The 20797-nt window shown below is 42.3% G+C and overlaps 1 protein-coding gene across 1 annotated transcript; it reads left to right on the forward strand.

Moving 5' to 3' along the window:
* The first annotated feature begins 255 nt into the window (after nucleotides 1–255).
* ALKAL2 (ALK and LTK ligand 2) lies at nucleotides 256–19720 on the forward strand. Its single transcript, XM_054061204.1, has 6 exons — nucleotides 256–341; nucleotides 2013–2346; nucleotides 5038–5091; nucleotides 5471–5551; nucleotides 8101–8167; nucleotides 17286–19720. The coding sequence occupies exons 2-5, from the start codon at nucleotides 2088–2090 to the stop codon at nucleotides 8163–8165; spliced, it is 459 nt and encodes a 152-aa protein (XP_053917179.1). The 5' UTR covers nucleotides 256–341; nucleotides 2013–2087; the 3' UTR covers nucleotides 8166–8167; nucleotides 17286–19720.
* The last annotated feature ends 1077 nt before the right edge of the window (nucleotides 19721–20797 follow it).

The raw sequence follows: 20797 nt of genomic DNA on the forward strand, positions 1-20797 counted from the left end.
GAGGGAGGCGAAGGAGTGACTGAGCCCTGCCCGGGAGCGAGGGGGAGGGACGGGGGGGTGGGGGGTGGCTTGGTGCGAGCAGCCACGCTCCCGAGGTTGCCAAGTGGACTTTTATTGTTTTCCACCCACTTCCAAGGCGATGCTCTCTGCCGTCTCATGGCCACCCTATCGCCTATATAAAGCCCTCGCCATGGAGTAGCCCGAGGATCCGGCGAGGAGCGGCAGGGACGGGACGGGGGAGGGAGGGGGGGAAAAGTCGGGATTCCCCGCCGCCCGCGGGCTGCTGCCGGCCCGGGAGAGACGGGGAGAAAGGAACCTCGGCTTCTGGGACGCACCGACAGGTAAAAGCGGCCGCGATGTGCCCGCAGTCCACCGCCCTTCCCCGCGGCCCCGGAGCCGAGCGGAGCCGCGAGCAGCATGCGGCCCTCGGGGGGAGAGCGGCTCGGGGGGAGCTGCCCCGGGGGTGGAGAGGGGAAAGGGAGCTGCCCCGGGGATGGAAAAGCAAACGGGAGCTGCCCAGGGGATGGAAAAGCGAAGGGGAGCTGCCCCGGGGATGGAGAAGGGAAAGGGAGCCGCTCCGGGCGTGGAGAAGCGAAGGGGAGATGCTCCGGGGATGGAAAAGCGGAGAGGGGCTGCCCCAAGGGAAGGGGAGCTGCCCCGGGGATGGAGGAGGGAAGGGGAGCTGCTCCGGGGATGGAAAAGCGAAGGGGAGTTGCTCTGGGGATGCAAAAGCGAAGGGGAGCTGCCCCAAGGGAAGGGGAGCTGCCCCGGGGATGGAGGAGGGAAGGGGAGTTGCTCCGGGGATGGAAAAGCGAAGGGGAGATGCTCCGGGGATGGAAAAGCGGAGAGGAGCTGCTCCGGGGATGGAGGAGAGAAAGGGAGCTGCTCCGGGGATGGAGGAGGGAAGGGGAGCTGCCCCGGGGATAGAGAAGGGAAGGGGAGTTGCTCCGGGGATGGAGCTGCCCCGGGGATGGAAAAGCGAAGAGGAGCCGCTCCGGGGATGGAGAAGCGAAGGGGAGTTGCTCCGGGAATAGAAAGGCAAAGGGGAGTTGCTCTGTGGATGGAGCTAAGACCCCGGAGCAGCGAAGAGAGGCTGCTCCGGGGATGGAAAAGCGAAGGGAAGCTGCTCAAGGGGTGGAAAAGCGAAGACGAGGGGCTCCCGTGGATGCGGGAGCGAAAGGGAGTTGCTCCGGGGATGGAAAAGCAAACGGGAGTTGCCCCAGGGATGGAAAAGTGAAGGGGAGTTGCTCCCGGGATGGAGAAACGAAGAGGAGCTGCTCTGGGGATGGAAAAACGAAGGGGAGTTGCTCCAGAGGTGGAAAAGCGGAGGCGAGGGGCTCTGAGGATGGAGCAGCGACCCCGGAGCAACGGAGGGGAGTTGCTCCGGGGATGGAAAAGCGAAGGCGAGGGGCTCCGGGTACGGAGCAGTGAAGGGGCGTAGCTGCAGGGATGGAGAAGCGAAAGGGAGTTGCTCCGTGGATGGAAAAGCGAAGGGGAGTAGCTCCAGGGATGAAGCAGCCAAGGCGAGGAGCTCTGGGGCTGGGGCAGAGAAGGGGAGCTGCTCCGGGGATCACAGAATCGTAGAAACAACCCCAGGTCTGGATCCCTGCATCCCTGGATGCAGCAGCGCTCCCGGACGAGGTGGCTGTGCCCCCTGCGCCCCTTCTCCGAGCTGGGAGGGCAGAAGGATGGACATGGGGAAGGCTGGCATTGCTGTTCCCTGCCCAGCCAGGGTGGGTGGGTGGTGGGGTCCCTCGGCTCTCTGGCAAAAAAAAACTTCGGGGAAAGTTGGCGCCCCTCTGATACAAAAAGTATTTTGGTGTCACCACTGCTCCTCATCACTCAGAACCTGTTCCAACACAGCACAGGGTGAGGAGGATCCCACTGAGGTGCCCCCACCCTCCTCGCAGCCCACGGGCTCCCCCAGCATAGTGTCTGATTTCACCCCCCCCACCTCCCCCACCCCCCCGGAGTCTCCCCACCTCCGAGCCACCCCCCTGTTTCTCTTGCAGTGAAATAGGAGGCCTCTCTCAGAGCAGTGGATCCTTCCTTTTCATCTGCTCGGGCAGCCTTCAGGTCAGAGTGCGATGAGTGGACTGAGGTCTCCTGGGCTGCTGGGGCTGGTGCTCTTGATGCTGTCAGCAGGATATTGCAAAGAGAAAACAGACTCCGCAGAACTGAAGGACAGGCAAAGTCTTATAAATCTGATCATGGAGATCATTCAGGAACTGAAAAGGTACCACCTGGAGAAGGACACTGGGGTGCAGTACTTCTCCAAGCACGACTATAACTTGGATCGAAGGGAAGTGGCTGACTACGGAGCATACCAGGATGAGCAGAGAGTCGGTAAGTGACAGTCCATGACTTAGGAGATCTCTTTTTTTCCCTACAGGGTGCCTTGGTGAATCAGATATCACATCCAGTTACTAATTTTATATCAAGAACTCACCACTCAAAATACCTGCAAATTCTCTTTGGTATCAGAAAAAGACACAGACAGCAAATTTGGAGTAGAAAATCTCCATTCACATCTCAGAGCCTCTTACTCTCTGGATAATGTACTCAATTGAAAGTCTGGCTTACTGTGTGGTGGCTTTGAACAAAACCTATTAATAAGAGAAAAGACTGAAATGGGCTGAGATCAAACAGTGGATGAAAATTCTCTTTTTTCCTGGAAGCTTATCTCTTTCAAGAATGAGCTTGGTTTAAGTGTTTCTTAGAAATGACCCTAGAAAGAATTCCCCTGCAGGACTACAGTATGTCCTTCTAGATCTCACATCTAGAAGTCTTCCCTGCAGCTCAGCTTCATAAACTTTTTGCCCCGCTTATTAGTTCTTCTTGTACTTCAGAGGTGGCACTTTTGAAGTACTAGGGGACTGGAGGAGAGCACTCCTCTGTTGCTATGCAAGCTGTGGCTACTTTGGGACACTCCTGCAGCCTTCCTTCTGCTCATTTAATTGCTCTAAATTGGAGGGGGAAGATTTCAATCAGACATCAGGAAGAAATTCTTCACTATGAGAGTGGCGAGGTGCTAGCACAGGTTGCCCAGGGAAGCTGTGGCTGCCTCATCCCTGGGGATGTTCAAGGCCAGGTTGGATTGGCCTTGGAGCAGCCTGGTCTGACAGGTGTCCCTGTCCATGGCAGGGTGTTGGAACTGCTTGGGCTTTAAGGCCCCTTCCAACCCAAACCATTCTATGACTGGAATGGCTCTTCTCTAACCTCCAGTGAAACCCTAGTTTGGTTCGTCAGCTGTTCAGGGTTGCATAGATGAGTCCGGCACCAGTTGTACCACATCGTGGTGGGTAGCTACTGCTCAGTCTCATGATGTACTTTGGTGCATTCAGTTGAAAGTTGATTTGGCTTCTGCTTCTCTGTTGACTGTCACTCCCAAACTCCTACAGCATTACTGCTGCTCATCTTACCCCTCTACTGAAATGACTTGCTGAATATTTCCCAGCAGATGTCTACTCACCTTTTTCCAAACTGGCTTTCGTTTTGCTAATATGCTATTTATTTTGCCTTTATTGATTGCATAAAGCTTCCCTGTACCTTTTCTTCATTCTCATTCATATTCAAATATCCTCATGATCTGCATTTGTTGGTGGTTGTCATGAAAATGTTACTTCTCCATCTGGGTGATTAATGAATATACGAAGGGAGACAATTTTGTTCCACTTAAGATCAGCATAGTGAGAACATTTTGTTTCATAAATGTCAAGAAGTTAAGGAGGCCAGATAAGCAGGGAACTCTAAATGCTCAGTGTGGATCACGGGCATGGGTTTTGGCTACCCTCCACCAGCACATTGGTGTGAAACATCTGGTTTATGCTGAACAGTTATATCTGTAAATAATAAGCCTCCTTCACAGCTGGTAGCAGTGTCATTGACTCCTAAGCAGGATTTTTCGTTCTGTTATTACAATGGAGTTATTCCCAGCAACTCTGAAAAGAAACTACCGCTTAGAGTCTTTCATTTCAGTTTTGGCATCACTTTCCCAGTGAGCCTGTCCCATGGGAAATTTCTGAGTGAAGCATGTGTGGTTTTAATGCTCTTCATGACATAATTAGGTCAAATATGATAAGGTCAATTTTACTTACACTGACTAAAGTTAGAAGTAAATGAAGAATGACTTTCGAGAAGTGTCTAACCTCACAAGTGAATCGGATCTGGATGGAAATGCTCTCTGCTTTATATCTGATAAGAGGTGTCAGGGGAATGGAAAAGGCTGCTCAGGCATTTATGGTCAAATAAATAAAGCAACATGTGCTGTATTGTACACAATCAGCACTAAGCTATCAGCATAGAGTTCGTAACGGAAAGCAATCAAAGATAGCTGTAAATCAGGAAGACACAAGCAAGGGTTAGGGCTGAAATGGATTTCAGTAAACCAGTTTCATTTTGCCATCTGCTGAACACAAAACGCAAGGCGGTAAACCACAAACGCAGGGAGCCAGAAGAGAGCAATTTGCTTGGGATCATTTCCTGTGAATTTTATTTACTGCTAGAAGGGAGCGAAAAGAAAAGATTCCTGTAAGTAGATCTATCCAGTTTCATGATTACAGCAGGACAGTCATTGTACAAACATACCTGGGACAAAGGAGTGGATAAATTTGCATAAGAGAATTAGAAAACTAAACCAAACCTGAACAAGTCTTTCCCACTAGCTGAATATGTCATTTCTGAGCAACCACAAACTAAAATTTCTGGAATAATTTAAATCTAGGTAAACTTGATAATGTAATTCACAGGGAGTTTAAATCCGACTCTTAGCTAACGGTCTCCATCGTTAATGACTGTGTGCCTAACAGACATTACTAGTTTTATCATCGTAAATGTGTTTCATAGTGCCTTTTACACTGGCTTTTTATGTAAAACAAATGCTTCTGACTTGTCCTACTGGATGCAAAGGGCTTTTGACATCCAAGATGTAGTAGTGATGTTTGCTGGACAGAGTTTATTCTCTTTCCCCATACTGTGCTTGGTGAGCATAGTTCTAGTGCAGCAGAGTGACTATTGTTTTTTTTTGCTGTCTGACAGAAATAGTTCCCAGAGATTTGAGGATGAAAGACAAGTTCTTAAAGCATTTAACAGGTATGTTTTAATTTTGCATTGGTATCCATCATTTCACACACATAAAGGCTTCCTGCTTTTAGTGGCTTTAAATTGGTATGGGGGGGACCTAGACTAGACATTAGGAGGAACTTCTTGACCATGAGGGTGGTGAGGCTCTGGCCCAGGTTGCCCAGGGCAGTGGCTGCCCCATCCCTAGAGGTGTTCAAGGCCAGGTTGGATGGAGCTTTGAGCAGGCTGGTCTAGTGGGAGGTGTCCCTGCTCATGGCAGGGGAGTTGGAACTGGATGATCTTTAAGGTCCCTTCCATCCCAACCTATTCTATGATTCTATGATACTGTAAGTTGCATTCCTCCCGTGAGCTGTGCTGATTCATAAGTTATTTTTTCTTCATATTTCAGGTCCGCTGTACTTTAGCCCAAAATGTAGTAAACACTTTCACCGGCTTTATCACAACACAAGGGACTGCACCATCCCAGCATGTAAGTACCAAACCCAAAGGCTTCCATGAAACAACAGAAAGCTCTAAAATTTAATAGCTCTATGAAATACTAGTAGTGATACAATACTAGAATACATTTCTTGCAATGAAGAATTAGGAGTCCTCTAAAATGTACTGAGTACGCTTTCCAGTGTTGCTAAAACAGCACCAGCACTCTAGTAAGGAAAATGGAAACAACTTTTTCACTGAAAATACGCTGCACAGAGTGGCTGTAAACACTGCTACTTTCTTAGGTAGAAGCAGTACGTGCTGCTTTAGTTCCCAACCAAAGATATTTGCTTTTCCTAAGAACACATGACCCCTCTCGCAAACGTCTCGTATTTAATTTCTAGTGCTGCAAATTCAAGATATGATCAAAAATCCAGGTGGGGCTATTTCCTTTTCATTGATTATTTATATAGAACATATTTCATAGGCATTTTTTATTTTGACTCTTCAGCTACCCATCTATCAGTGACGTTGACAGCGAATCTTTGCAACCCTTGTCTTCACAGAAGCATAACTTTTGGTTTAGTTTATAAAAAAAAAAGTGCTCGTGGACACAAATAAACAAATTCAGCTTATGGTATCTCATCAGCAGGACAGAGAATGAAAAGAAATAATGAAACCAAATATCAAATCAGTCAGTAGATGTGACACCAGATACAGAGCGAGGTGGACCTGTTGAGTAAGCAGATGCTATTTTAGTACAGCCTTTTCAGAATGGAAGCGCACTTTATTTTACTTGCCTGGGGTCAACCCGTTGGGTCAGTAGCAGAGCTGGGAATAGAAACAAGAGTTACAGATTCCAAGTTTCAAGTACTAGTAAGTATTTCAGCCCCATATATTTTAAAGGTGTACTTGTTAAGAATTCCAGACTTTTCCCCTGTTTGCAAGGCGCCAGATTAGGAATACCTTGGAAAGATAAGGGTTCATAGATCATGGCAAACCAGACCACATTGCACAGCTGGAAGTTGTTGATATCTAGTACGTTTTGAAAAAGCAAATGGTCATATTACCTATTTCATAAGGATCGCAACACAAGCATCAGTTGACTCAGAATTAATGAGTACTCCAAGCTGTGAAGCTGAAAACTAGTTGGTGTTAAATTGGAATTAGCCTTTTCCTCCTGACAAGTGACATACCTACCAATATAGTCTGGATAACGGAGGATAATTTATATGAATGGTAGTTATAGCGTATCTCTGCTACGAGTTAGGGATTGTTAATATTGCATCTTAGGAAATATTAGATATAGTTACTTATTAATGAAATAATGCCTAAGAAAAATCAACATCAGTCACCAGACTGGACTGATAAGTGTGTCTCCTTGAAGTAACTTTCTTCTAGGAAAATGAGGTAAACAACCTGCTTTAACTCTTCATGATATTACTTTTTGATGATATCCTGATTTCAATTAATAATGTTCACTGTGCGTATAAATTCAAAGGTCAAGCAATAAAGAAATGAAAATATCTATGATGCTGCAACGTGGTGGTAGCCAGTACTGGCAAGCGTTTTGTTGGCATACCTTCTAGTACTTTGTACAGCACAGTAGCATTGACACCTAAAAAGTAATTTACTCTGCTGTCTGTCCGTAAGCAACTTTCACAAAATTTGCCATGTTAAAGAAATAAAAACTCAATTAATTTTTTAGTTTTGCATTGGTTCTGCCCCTTATTATGAATACAAAAAGCAGAAGGTACCTAAAACAAGAACTGCTAACAATAGGACTACTGTAAAGAAAACAATCTTACTAATCTTAAGATGAAACTCGATATAGTTGTGAATTAATGGATATGATGTGGTCACCTTCTCAGGCTGGTCTTCCTATGACAAGGAGATGTTATTTGTCTAATTCAACAGTTTTTCAAGGAGAAAAATTAATTGAAGACTTGGAGTACTTTATACTAAGTTGATAGACTTGCTCACTGAGGGCTGGGTTTCAGACAGTTGAGCGCTATTTGTAGTATGGAAATAGTAGAGCCTCATGTTTTGGTCCCAGCCTTAAGCCCAGACACAGATGTATAAATTTTCATACATCCATACACTTGGAGAGCCTCCAAGCATCTTCATGCTATTTGTTTATAGATAGTACATATGCAGAAGTCAGCTGCGTAGTTACATGTGCCATTAGACTACACGTAAGAAGGAAATTCTTCATGGTAAGGATGGCGAGACACTGGCCCAGGTTGCCCAGGGAAGCTGTGGCTGCCCCATCCCTGGAGGTGTTCAAGGCCAGGTTGGATGAGGCTTTGAGCAGCCTGGTCTGGTTGGAGGTGTCCCTGCCTATGGCAGGGGAGTTGGAACTGGATGGGCTTTGAGGTCCCTTCCAACCCAAACAATTCTGTCATTAGACATGGCTTTCAGTTACACAATTTTTATCTGCTCCAATTCTTAGGAGCTGATTTCTACACTGTTGCAAACAAACTAAGGTGTTCATTGAACTTTATTACAACAAAACTTGCTCACCATTATCAATTTTGATTTTTAAAGGCAAAAATGGTTACTTCAGTAATCTGTTTATGCTCTTTTTTTTTTTCATGACAGACTATAAGAGATGTGCCAGGCTTCTTACTCGGTTGGCAGTAAGCCCAATGTGCATGGAAGGATAAAGGTAAGCTTCTTCATAGCAATAATGACATTCTACTGCACAGCAAAGGAGAGGATTTTGTGTTTCATACATCAAAATTCATGGGAGTGTAATAATAATAACTGTCGTTTAGCTAAGGTATTCCCTTTTCAGAGTCCTTGAAGACACTGGCTTAATCTGGCAAATATTGGCAATAAATAAAGGGTACCCCCTACTGGAAGTCATTATATAAAAGTCCGTGTGCATCATCCGTGAATTATTCATAGCGGCATATAGTTAGCAGAAAGTGAATTTGTTGTTATTGAACAAAACCCAACAGCTGTAGCTTATTTTTCAAGAGTTGACTCAGTACACAATCGCCTGTATTGGCACCAGCAGCCCTTTTATGCTCGCAGCTGTAGATCTATGGTGTACATTTTAGTGTGAATTAATATACACGTAGCTATACACATGAAAGCTTTATAAATGCAGATAGGTTGCAAGTGCTTTTATAGTAATTCAATTAAAACGTATTCGTAGGAGCACTGATAAACTAACTTCAAGCTACTCGCGTTATCGTTGTGTTCACCTCTCATGTCTATGGGTTTATTCCCTTTCTTATTGCCAAGATGTAACTATAATTCCTAGAAATACTTTGGGAATTGCACCATGCACCAAAATAAGAACAAAAGCCAACCAACCAACCAGGAAAGTACTTCCAAACGATCTGTCTTTCTAGAAATCAGACATGTAAGAATACAAAAGGACTGGTTTACAGTCTGTCCTCAGCCTTCACCCAACATAAAAGTCTGACCTCTGACAAAGGAGTAATGTAATAACCTATATGGATTTGTCAGTAGCAAAAGCTGTCAAACAAGACATTTTAACTCTCTGACAAAATACACATCTTGTGGAGAGAGTCATTGAGAAAAAGCAATAAATGTTAAGCATCTTAATTTCTGTTTTCTTAAAAGCATTGGCATTGTTTTGCATGGCATTCTCACAGCAAGCTAGGGAAATGTGATCAGGAGAAGTGTAAGAATGGCTGGGAAAAATACAAATACATTAGTGCTTCAACTGTCAGACTGGAAAAATGTATTGAGCAGAGTCACATAGCTTCGTTATGGGTATGGTATTGTTCAATATTTTCATTAATAATAACTTGGCTGATAGAAAACAGTATAGTTATGGATGACAGTAGGGTAGGAGAAGCAACTACAACAAAGTTCAACCTTGAAATTGAAAATAATCTTGAAAAATTAGCTGAATAGTCTAAAACCAGGGTAAAATTTAAAGGAAAGAGCACAATTATGACAGCATGCAGGAGTAATCAGCTTCAGAAATAAATGGCGAGCTGTGAATAGCTAGACAGATAGTTCTGTAGGAAATGTAGGGGTTGTAGTGGATCACAATTTAAGCATGTCGACCATGCCACACTTGGAAAAAAAGACAATCATACAATATACTGGAATTTATCAGTAGAAACACTGTTTAGAAAACACCTGAAATGCTCACTGTTGCTGGAATACTGTATCTAATTAAGGTCACCACAAAGATATACGGGTGTTTCTTTTAGATGACCAAAGACCTAGAAAACTCAGTTTATAAGTTTATTTAATCTAAAGAAAAGACGACTGCAGGAAAACATGGTGGAGCTATTCAATTTCCTAAAAAGTGGCTACGAGCCATTCTCTCTACCACTGTAGGTAAATAAGACACAACTTGATTAACTTTGCCAGAAGAGAGGATTCCAGCTAGACGTTAGAGAAGACTTTTCTGATGGCAAGCACAGAGGAAATATATTAAACCATTAGATGTAATTCAGCATCCTACTTTAAGACAAACTCCTCAATATTTAAGTATTTTCTGCCTGATTTCATACAATAAACCTAAACTAGCCCAGCTTCAATGCAGGATGTTTATAATGTCTAATAACTCTTACATTATTTGTCTTAATTTGACACATGAAGCCATGGAGAGGAGTCACTTATCCATACATTGTGTGTTCAGGGATGGAATAATGGAAACAATTAATAGTACAATTAATAAAATATTAATAGGACAAATAAAAGTTAGCAAATAGGTAAATCTTTTGATGTAAGCAGGAGAAATGCCATGGACTCAATCTTTCAGTTGTAAAATCCAGAAAGCAAGGAACAACTCAGCTATGATACAATGAGTGATACTCACCTGCAAAAGAAAGGTGAATAATATTACCAATGCTAAAAAACAGATCCATCACATCAGGGAATTCCTTTCTTATAAAGTTTTATCTGTATCTTTACATCCTATTGTGTAAACACAAACTCGTATTATGAAGGAGCAGTAACTAAATTAGTTCACCTTACAAGCTGGGAGTCTATTTAAAGAAACCCCATCTAATTTTGCCAACCAAATCCTTTGCTCAACTAGCAGGCATGTTTCAATGTGAGTAACAAGCCTCCACTTCTGTTATTCTCCAGACAGGAACAAATCATTAATAGTATCACCACTTTTAAGCAGCCTCTCTCAGTAGAAAGGAAGGCTATCCTCTACCACATATGCCTTGAGATCATAGAATCAGAATGCTTTGGGTTGGAAGGGACCTTAGAAGTTATCCAGTTCCAACCCCCCTGCCATGGGCAGGGACACCTCCCACTGGCTCAGGCTGCCCAAGGCCCATCCAACCTGGCCTTGAGCACCTCCAGGGATGGGGCAGACACGGCTTCCCTGGGCAACCTGGGCCAGTGTCTCACCACCCTCACTGAGAAGAAATTCTTCCGTATGTCCAGTCTAAATCTGCCCCTCTCCAGTTTATACCCATTCTTCCTTGTCCTATCCCCACAAGCCTTTGTAAAAAGACCCTCTCCAGCTTTCCTGTAGCCCCTTCAGGTACTGGAAGGTCTCTATAAGTTCTCTTTGGACCCTTCTCTTCTCCAGGCTGTACAAGCCCAACTCTCTCAGCCTGTCCTTGTATGGGAAGTTCTCCAGCCCTCTGACCATCTTTATAGCCCTCCACAGGTGTGTCCATAAAATTAAGCATCCTTTCTCCTCAAAGCTCTTCCATGGCATCACCTGAATTTGTCTGGGTAAGACATCCTCCCTCACAGAAAAGTATAAAGCAGGCTTTTTTTTTTTGTTTTCATCATTTCAGTGATTGAGCTGCAGAAAAATGTTTTCTTTTGTATTTTTCCACTCAATCAACCCATCCTTTTCCTCCACAAAGTGTACAGTTATTGCTAGCCTGAGGTATTTGCAAGGAGTTTCAATGTTTTGAACATAGGACTAGTTACAGCTAGCGAGACAAGATTTCAAAGCCATTTCTTATTTAAGATGTCTCTCTGGTGTAAGAGGGGTTTATTTACAGTCTGGCAATAAGTAAGCACTTCTGATTCCTGCCATAAAGCTACTAGTTAGTATCAATTCTAAAGCTCAGGCTAACTCCTGAATATTAGATAACAAAATTTCCCTACACGATACTACTCCACAAAGGTCTAAATTCACAAGTAGAATTTGATTATATTAACTAAATAAAATATTTTTTATCTCCTGTATTATAAACTAGTAAAATTACGCATTATTAATTATCCACACCTATTTCCCCCCACCCCAACAAATTAGATTTCTTCTTTTGCTCAGGAGGCTGATTTTTATTTTACTGGGGGCATATGAGTGAACTGGGCTATAAATGAATTCTTGCTTTCTGATGCTTTGGAAAACTAGTAGTTTAGGTGCATTTTTTTAGATACATGGACATCTGCCCATGTTTAGAGATCAATGTGGGAGGAGGAAGAAGTTAAAAAAAAAAAAGGACAGATTTGTTTTGTATTTGTTCTTAAAATGCATTTTGGATTATCATAGCTTTAAAGCACACAAGATGTTGAAACTCAGTGCTAAGATGAAACAAGAAAATAAGGTGCGAAAACAGGAATCAGGCATCCGTGACTATCACAGTACCCACCTAAAGGAGCTGGGGGGGTGCGATATGTCTTACGGAGCCTTCACTTATTTATCCTACTCATACGTAACTGGGATCCATCTTAGAATCATAGAATCATAGAGTAGTTAGGGTTGGAAGGGACCTTAAAGATCATCCAGTTCCAACTCCCCTGCCATGGGCAGGGACACCTCCCACTGGCTCAGGCTGCCCAAGGCCCATCCAACCTGGCCTGGAACACCTCCAGGGATGGGGCAGCCACAGCTTCCCTGGGCAACCTGGGCCAGGGCCTCACCACCCTCATGGTGAAGAAATTCCTCCTCATGTCTACTCTAAATCTGCCCCTCTCCAGTTTATACCCATTGCCCCTCGTCCTATCCCCACAAGCCCTTATGAACAGCCCCTCTCCAGCTTTCCTGCAGGTCCTTCAGGTACTGGAAGGTCGCTATAAAATCTCCTCTGAGCCTTCTCTTCTCCAGGCTGAACAACCCCAACTCTCTCAGCCTTTCCTCGTATGGGAGGTGCTCCAGCCCTCCAATCATCTTTGTAGCCCTCCTCTGGGCCTGTTCCAACAGCTCCATCTCCTTCTTACGTTGAAGATTCCAGAACTGGACACAATATTCCAGATGAGGTCTCCCAAGAGAGGAACAGAGGGGCAGAATCCCCTCCCTCGCCCTGCTGGCCACGCTGCTTTGGATGCAGTCCAGGACACCGTTGGTTTCTGGGCTGCGAGTGCACACTGTCGGCTCATGTTGAGCTTCTCATCAATCAGCACCCCAAGTCCTTCTCCTCAGGGCTGCTCTCAATCACATCATCCCCTATCGTGTACTGAAAACGGGGGTTGCCCTGACCCAGGTGCATCTTCTCTCTTTTTCTTTAGAGCATATTGTTCACCTTTTGCCTGTCCCACAGGTAAAAGCGATGCAGGAGCCTGGTAACAACCCTTTAACTCGTTGAGATTGTAGGAGGGAAGCCAGAGCAGTGTATTTGTATCAGCAGATAATCTAGTCCATTCCGGTCAGCCACCCAGGCTGTGTTCCCTTGTTGCCACCAGGACCGTGCCTGACCAGCTTCATGCTGTGACACCTTCTTCTTGCATTCAACACCTTCTTGTGTTCAACACAGTTACGCTGGAGTTCTGTCTTTGATGCTCTTTATTGTTCTGTCCTTCAGCCTCAGTTTTCTCCCAGTTTCCATACTCCATGCTTGCTTTGTTCCACCCCGTGCAGTTAACATCCAGCAACTGTTCTGCTGTCTGTATCTGCAGGATATGTCAGGAACAAGATTCTTGAAGCCTTCACTTGAAGTTCCCAATTCAGATCTTATGGATTTCCTGTGCACTTGGTGTGATTTTGAAAGTCCAGGCTCTTGGGCAGAATTTGCCACCATCACTTTGGCTGCAGTCATAAAGGTTTTACAACTTCTCTTTGAAAACTTTAGGTGCCCCCGTTGGTGCCCTCCCTTTCCCACTACCTGTTCTTTAACTCTTTGCTAGAGACCAAACCACTGATCCAGTGGGAGGTGTCCCTGCCCATGCCAGGGGGGTTGGAACTGGATGATCTTCAAGGTCCCTCCCAACCCAACCCATTCTGTGACTCTATGATCACAGAATCACAGAATCACCAGGTTGGAAAGGACCCATTGGATCATCGAGTCCAACCATTCCTAACACTCCCTAAACCATGTCCCTCAGCACTTCATCCACCCGTTCCTTAAACACCTCCAGGGAAGGCGACTCGACCCCCTCCCTGGGATGTAGGCTTAAAACTTCCTTGTACCAGAAGTAGTTCAATGACAAAGGACTTCATCATCACATATGATTATACTCTTTCATTCTGAAGACTTCTAATTACTGTACTGATGAGTTTTGATGTATTTTTAACTTTTTCACTTTTTACATCTACTTCAAATGAATGAGGTAAAAATAGTGATGCAAATACTTTCAAGCTAATAAATACAAGACTAGTGCAAGTTGTAGGAGTCTCATGATAAGGAGAGGAGCTTTATATATAAAAAGTGTATTAAAAAAAATACCAGTTGCTTGTTTCCCAGAGAAGCAGATAGAGTTAACAATATGTAAAGGAAAAGAGCAATAGAGACAATACTTCTTGCTTAAAGTTCATCATAAAGAAAGAATAAATGAATAAAAGATTCTTTTTTAAATTCTCAATAAGTTAAAGCATACTGAAAACTAAAATTACCTTTGGAACTCAGAAAACTCTATGTAAACTCCTCAAGATTTATTAGTCATACCAGTAATATATGTTATAAAAGCTGAAAATACAACATAAACTTGGAAACTTTAAATATATAAAGAGAAAACTGAAACCGCACACTAAATATTCCATTGTTGTATACCATATTATATGTCCTTTATTTCAAACTATTCTTAAAGCAAAATAACATTTGGCCTTTTAAGCTTTTGCTGCAGCAATGGAAACAACAGCCCTTAATTGCCTTCTTTTACACAGTTTCTTATTCAGACTAACATCAAATGCAGTCAAGTAGTATCAGAAATGTTCACTTCATTAAAGAACCATCATCATGGAATGGTTTGGGTTGGAAGGGACCTCGAAGCCCATCCAATTCCAACCCTGTGCCATGGACAGGGACACCTCCCACTGGACTAGGCTGCTCATGGCCTCATCCAACCTGGCCTTGATCACCTCCAGGGATGGGTTATCCACAACTAGAAGTGAAGGTGAGGTTTGCAGTAAAGGCAGAGCCTTTCGTTCTAGAACGTGTAGCTCAATCCATCTTATACAACTTCCCATGACACATTCAATCACCTTTGCCTGGTGATAAGGAGTTGTTCCCAAGGTAACTACTTTAAGACTTTTAATAGAAGCCAGCCAATGTACACAGTTACCAGCGTACCCTAGTCCAACCTTGGTTAAGAGGAGATTTTCATAGAATCATAGAATAGTTTGGGTTGGAAGGACCTTAAAGATCATCCAGTTCCAACCCCCCTGTCATGGGCAGGGACACCTCCCACCGGCTCAGGCTGCCCAAGGCCTTTTTGAGTCTTCCTTACTGGAGGATCCCTGTGCCTACCACCAGATATAACTTAAAGAGCTTTACTATCTTCAATGCCTGGATCCCTCTGATCTGATGCTGCCATTAGAGCTGACTTCCACTTGGGTCTTGACACTTGGGGAAGGAATTCTTTCATGTTAGGACATAGAAATTCTGCTACAAAATCATATTGGAACAGTATTTTAAAGTTTAATTCTTATATAGATTAGCTTTCTCCTAGAGTTTCTATCATCATGCACAGGTAATGACTAGAACCAAATCTAAAAGAGTTAAAAGACTAGAACAATCTAAAAGAGTGTTAATTTGCTTTTGAACATCACTTTTAAACATCACAGCTTAAATAGGGTACAGCAGGCGCATACATACAGAAAATAAGCTAGGTGAAAATGCTCGACAGAGAAAATTTACATCAGTTTTCCCTCTAAAGGAAGATTTTTTTTTAAAAAGAAAAGAATTTGTCCTATCTTGTCCTATCTGCAGAGCCAGAAAAAAACCTAAATTACATTAAACTTTTCTGTAACATTATTACATTTCCTAATAGCTTTAAAAAAATTGCAAAACTAAATGTTTAAATACTACTAACAAGTATTTCTGTATGCACCAATAGCTTGATTTCCAATGGATTATGTCGAGTCTGAGTGACTTTGCATTCAAATGATTCTATTACAACTTATACTTGAGCAGTAGAAAATGTAGAGAAACTCAAAATATCAGAGAATTCATGCTGGCCATGGGAAAGACAGTGACACTTTCAGATAGAGAATGTGAACGTTTTGACTGTGAAAAGTGACATCAGCAGAACTGAGTACCAGAGAACCACTGTTTATCTCCCACATGGATTTCTGGGGTCTATGAGACAGAAAAGCTTCAACTGGATCTGTTTGCATGGGTATAAACTAGAGAGGGGCAGATTTAGACTGGACATTAAGAAGAATTTCTTCACCATGAGGGTGGTGAGGCCCTGGCCCAGGTTTCCCAGGGAAGCTGTGGCTGCCCCATCCCTGGAGGTGTTCCAGGCCAGGTTGGATGGGCCTTGGGCAGCCTGAGCCAGTGGGAGGTGTCCCTGCCCATGGCAGGGGGGTTGGAACTGGATGATCTTTAAGGTCCCTTTGAACCCAAACTAGTCTATGATTCCATGAAAAACAGTATCTTTCAGCTCTGCAGTTCCCGTTGACTGAAACGACATAGTGCATTTTTTACTTCACAGTAAGAGCGTAACAAGTTTGTCTTGGAAACACCAGAAATTAGGTGGACAGGTTTGCAGCATTCAATGGTGACCCATCTAGAAAGTGTGGTTGCAGAAAACAAGCTCAGAAGTTATGGGAGTGAGGATGGGTTTCTGTCTATGTATACACAGACATGGTTACATTACATTTTCTAAGGCTTAAAGGTGGGGAAAACGGTCTTGGAAACTTCCACTGCTCCACCTCTGAGTAAACACTTCTAGAGTACAGACAACAGATGTATATAAGCAATGTGGAAACCTGTAATTTCACATCAGTGACTTTGATACCAGTGTCATAGAATTGGTTTTGATTTCATTCAAAGAAACTCTCTGGGAAGAGTTAACAGAGCGGGCAGCAAATTGAACCGCTGCAGCTCCTACTCAGTTTGAGTTGCCTCAACGTTTGTTCATCCCCAGATATATATATGACAGAATCCCAGAAAGTTACTTCTATTTACATCTTGTTTACATGAGCCCAGATTTCTCCACTCATGGGCCCAATAAAATATCAAATATCTCCCTAGATCCTTCAAACATCAACTTGACAGATTTATATTACTAGACATTGTATCGACAGCTTCCCAACACCAAGACATGAACACAGAAGTCTATTCATAGTATCCTTGAGGTTTATTCACTCACAGGAACAGGCTAAACATAACCATGAGCACATTCTGAATAGGTAGAAAGGTGTTTTCCAAATCTGTCTCCTTCAAATGAACCCGCACAAAAAGGGACGAATGCCAAAATTTCAGCCTTGATTAACAAACAAAACAGTAATTTAGCAGCCAGCTAAATTAGCTGAACAACACAGCTGAACAACACTGAGCTAAATCAGAATTGCATTATTGCATCGTTCCAAAGTTATTACTTAGATCTCCAGTTTTATTTAAATATTGTTTTCAATACGATAAATACATTCCTTAACGTGTATGTGAGCATAAAAATAATAAAAGATGATTTTCTTCTTTCTTTTAACCCCCCAGATGTTACTACCATGAAAAGAAACACCAAGAACCAAGAGAAGTGCCTTGGAAACCAACAGGGAAATAGAACTTATTACCTTTATAACATATTCCATTGTGAACAAGAGATTTATTTTTGCAGATTGACAGACTACTTCCCATAATTCTTTTAACATGCATTTTGTATGTTGGCAACAGTTTGCAGATTGACATTCTTTACAGTAGCATAACTGCCCGTAGTACTTAATGCTCCATACTTAAAAAACACACTTTACAACTGATGTGTAATGCTGCCAAAAGTTATGTAAACACAAATATTTCACCAAGACAATTGATGTTCTATTGCTTAATTCTACAATTTTAAGGAATGTTTGTTTGTATATCTAGAACTACTAAAGATCTGCTCCACAGTAGTTGTGGTCACTTGATATCCTTTGTGCTTATGCAATTTTTTACAAGTTTGGTTAAAACAGACTTGCGTTGGGGTCACATTGTACCCCGGGAGTACAAATTGCATGACAAACAGGAACGTAATTCTAAGTAGACATATTTTTGGGGACAGCGGAGCATGGATTTTGTACACAAACACAAGCTGCCATTAATTTACTTTATATAATAAATGTATAAAACATTCCAGCGAACGTGCAATATGTAAATACTGTAAATAACGAGCATAAGTAATAAAGTGTTTGGTATTAAGTTGTTCTCAGTTTGCCTTCTGTTCACTGAATCCGGATAAACAAGCTATCTCCTGGTAGCTTACCCACTTACTCACACTTAAATCTCTTTCCAATAAGTGTTCACTGGAATAAGAAAGGAAGGTTCACCCACCTCAGGGAAGCCCAGTAATGTGGACACTCTCTATGGATTTTTGAGGATGGACAGATCCGTGTGTTCGTATCCCACAAAATGCCCAGATCACAAGGCTGCTCCAATTCTCTACAGCTTTATAAATTAGTTGGCTTGGGTTTTTTGGTTGTTTGGATCTCGTTTGTTTGTTTTCAAAGAAAGATCTGCAGTCTATTCATGATATAATCAATAAACGTCCAATAAATCATTAATATAATGAAATTTTCAAGGAGTCAGCGAACACTTACTCAGGAAACCTTGATACACGTATTTCCTTTTCTTCCTTAAATCAGATGTTAAATCCAGCTGTTATAATAAAGTGACTCAAACAGGAAGACAATTTTTGTTTGATCTGTAGATGAACCTCAGGTATTTCTATCTCAATACTGGCATTTAACTTCCATTTTATCCTCAATTCAAACCACAAAAGGTATAAAACAAACCGAGATACATCCCGCCCTCCCCTGAGAAATAGCCAGGAGCTGGGATTCTCAATATTCACCCTTAAGAGCCTTCAGCATCTTGCTCTTTAGAAGAAAAAAAGTGTCAGAAATAAAAAATCCCATCCTAGTACAAGGCTGTATTTAGTAAGGAAGAAGGACGTATTTTATATTTGCTTTCAGTGATCACTAAATGCTGAAATTTCATTTCTCAATGGAAGTAATACATGCACACACACACAAATTAGTCGTTAAAGGAATCTACTTCTACAAGATTCACTCAGCTGCTCAGCTACAGTAAACCTGGAGGTGGAACTCTGCTTCTCTCTTGTTCCACTGACTGAAATCACATCACTAATAAACAGAGGAGTTCAGTACAAATCTTTCTTTTTGTGGTAGGCCACCTGAAAGCTGGTTAAATAGAAACTTTCATGAATATTCCCCTGTAAAAGGAAAATCTAATTTATTTAATGACTTAATAAATGAATATAAATAAATTAATCCGATGGAAGTTTTCTTTAGATTTAGCAGAAGTCAGCATGCTTTGACAGAAGATACAACTACAATATAGCAGTTTTTTTTACTTTATTCTTGGGTATAAGCTTACTACAGAAACTAAACAAGTCTCGGGGCAGAGGGGAGGAGGAAGGACGTGACAGTTCTACATTTTTTCATTCAATATATTTTTCCTGAGTGGTATTTTAAACCTAGAGGTTTAAAAATACAGGTCACAGAGCTTAGTCATCTGTACAAGCCACAATTTGTGTATTAATCCTATGTTCACTGTTTCTCTTGGAACTCGAAGCTGGATACTCTGCAACTGTCCTTCCTGAAGGAAATTCCTGTTCTCTATTCTTGTATTCCACATATTCTTTAACAATACCATGGTGCTCCCCTTCTCCTCTTCCAAACCAAACCCAGTAAGGATAAAAATCAACCAGCTTTTTCCCCCTAGTAGAGCTAGTAAATTATTTGCCTACAGATTACTTGCTGAAAATATACCTCGAGGCAGAAGCTTTTAAAATCTGAAGAGAATTTAACACAAATAGTTTTGACTTAGTATTACTTTACAGGAAGATCTTAAGCCTAATGATGGTGAACAATCGTACCTTTTTCTCTCCTGTTACCTCAGCAGCGCAAAGATGAAGATTTAACATTTAGCTTTAATATGTAAGAAAACTACAGGTTCAATTCCTACTCAGCCATGAATGGGAAAACACAAACCATCATGTTCTCAGTCTCCTGAGTTATTTTATTTTCACTGGACTATTTTAAATGGTCATTCTGGAAGAGCATAACATTAGATTACACTGAAATACTTCCACTTCTGAGGTTAGTGCATAAACCCACATTTAAGATGATTTGTCCCTAACTGCCCATCATTTTCCCTTATTTCCTCAAAACACTCATAAAAGAAATGGAAAATACTTTTTTCTCCAGAGTCAATGCTTGACCTGACCTGAGATATTACACGTAATAGTCTTTGTCCCTGAAGTAAAACAGCTATTAACTTGCAAATTCCTACGTTGTTCCTTAAAAGTCGAAATTATTGGCAATGCCATAATGCCCAAAGATCCCTGCAGTAAAGTGCTCCATCTACCACTTGCCTCGGTGTAAGCTGGGTCTTAAGTTTTATGTCTGACTGAAATCAGAGCACAAACCAGAAACCTCACTAACACAAACACAGCTGTTCTATAGCAAGAGTCCCGGGAATCTCATCCCATGGTGCAGACAGCAAGAGCAACACCAGGATTCCTCCCTCTCTGGGAATAACAAGGACGTCTACTGAAATGCATCCCTCTCCCAAAAGGGAGGGTGGGTGACAAATACAAAGGCTACTCTACTAGTTTGGAGGGCAGACAGAGGCAAAATCGAGGCAAAATATAAGAAAACAAGTTTTACAATGTGGTAATGCTATCTCGTACCCACGTTGGTATCGCTCAAAATAAGAACATTATCACAGTATCATCACATTACAGATCTCAGTACATTTACGGTTCTAAGGCAGAAATAAGATGACGTTCAAGTAAATAGATTTTTACAAAGCTTTTCATTTATATCCAAGAGCACAACTTTCTACTTATGGCTTTCTGTTAACTTTGATTACAGATGGACCCTTTTCATATTGAACTATATTCTCAGTGAATAATTCTGACAGGCTGAAGAAATCTGAAAATACTGTCTGATTCTCACATAGGAACTGGAATTAAAGCAAATTTTTCATTGATTACGTTGCATGGGTTT

This window comes from Cuculus canorus, chromosome 3 (genome assembly GCF_017976375.1).
Source record: "Cuculus canorus isolate bCucCan1 chromosome 3, bCucCan1.pri, whole genome shotgun sequence".
Lineage (NCBI taxonomy): Eukaryota > Metazoa > Chordata > Aves > Cuculiformes > Cuculidae > Cuculus > Cuculus canorus.

What these genes read in the sequence shown, in the direction of transcription:
- ALKAL2 (XM_054061204.1), top strand. Translation starts at nt 2,088, where the DNA reads ATGAGTGGACTGAGGTCTCCTGGGCTGCTGGGGCTGGTGCTCTTGATG. An exon ending in CCAGGATGAGCAGAGAGTCG is followed by an intron (nt 2,347 to 5,037) that starts GTAAGTGACAGT and finishes GCTGTCTGACAG; the next exon opens with AAATAGTTCCCAGAGATTTG. An exon ending in GGACTGCACCATCCCAGCAT is followed by an intron (nt 5,552 to 8,100) that starts GTAAGTACCAAA and finishes TTTTCATGACAG; the next exon opens with ACTATAAGAGATGTGCCAGG.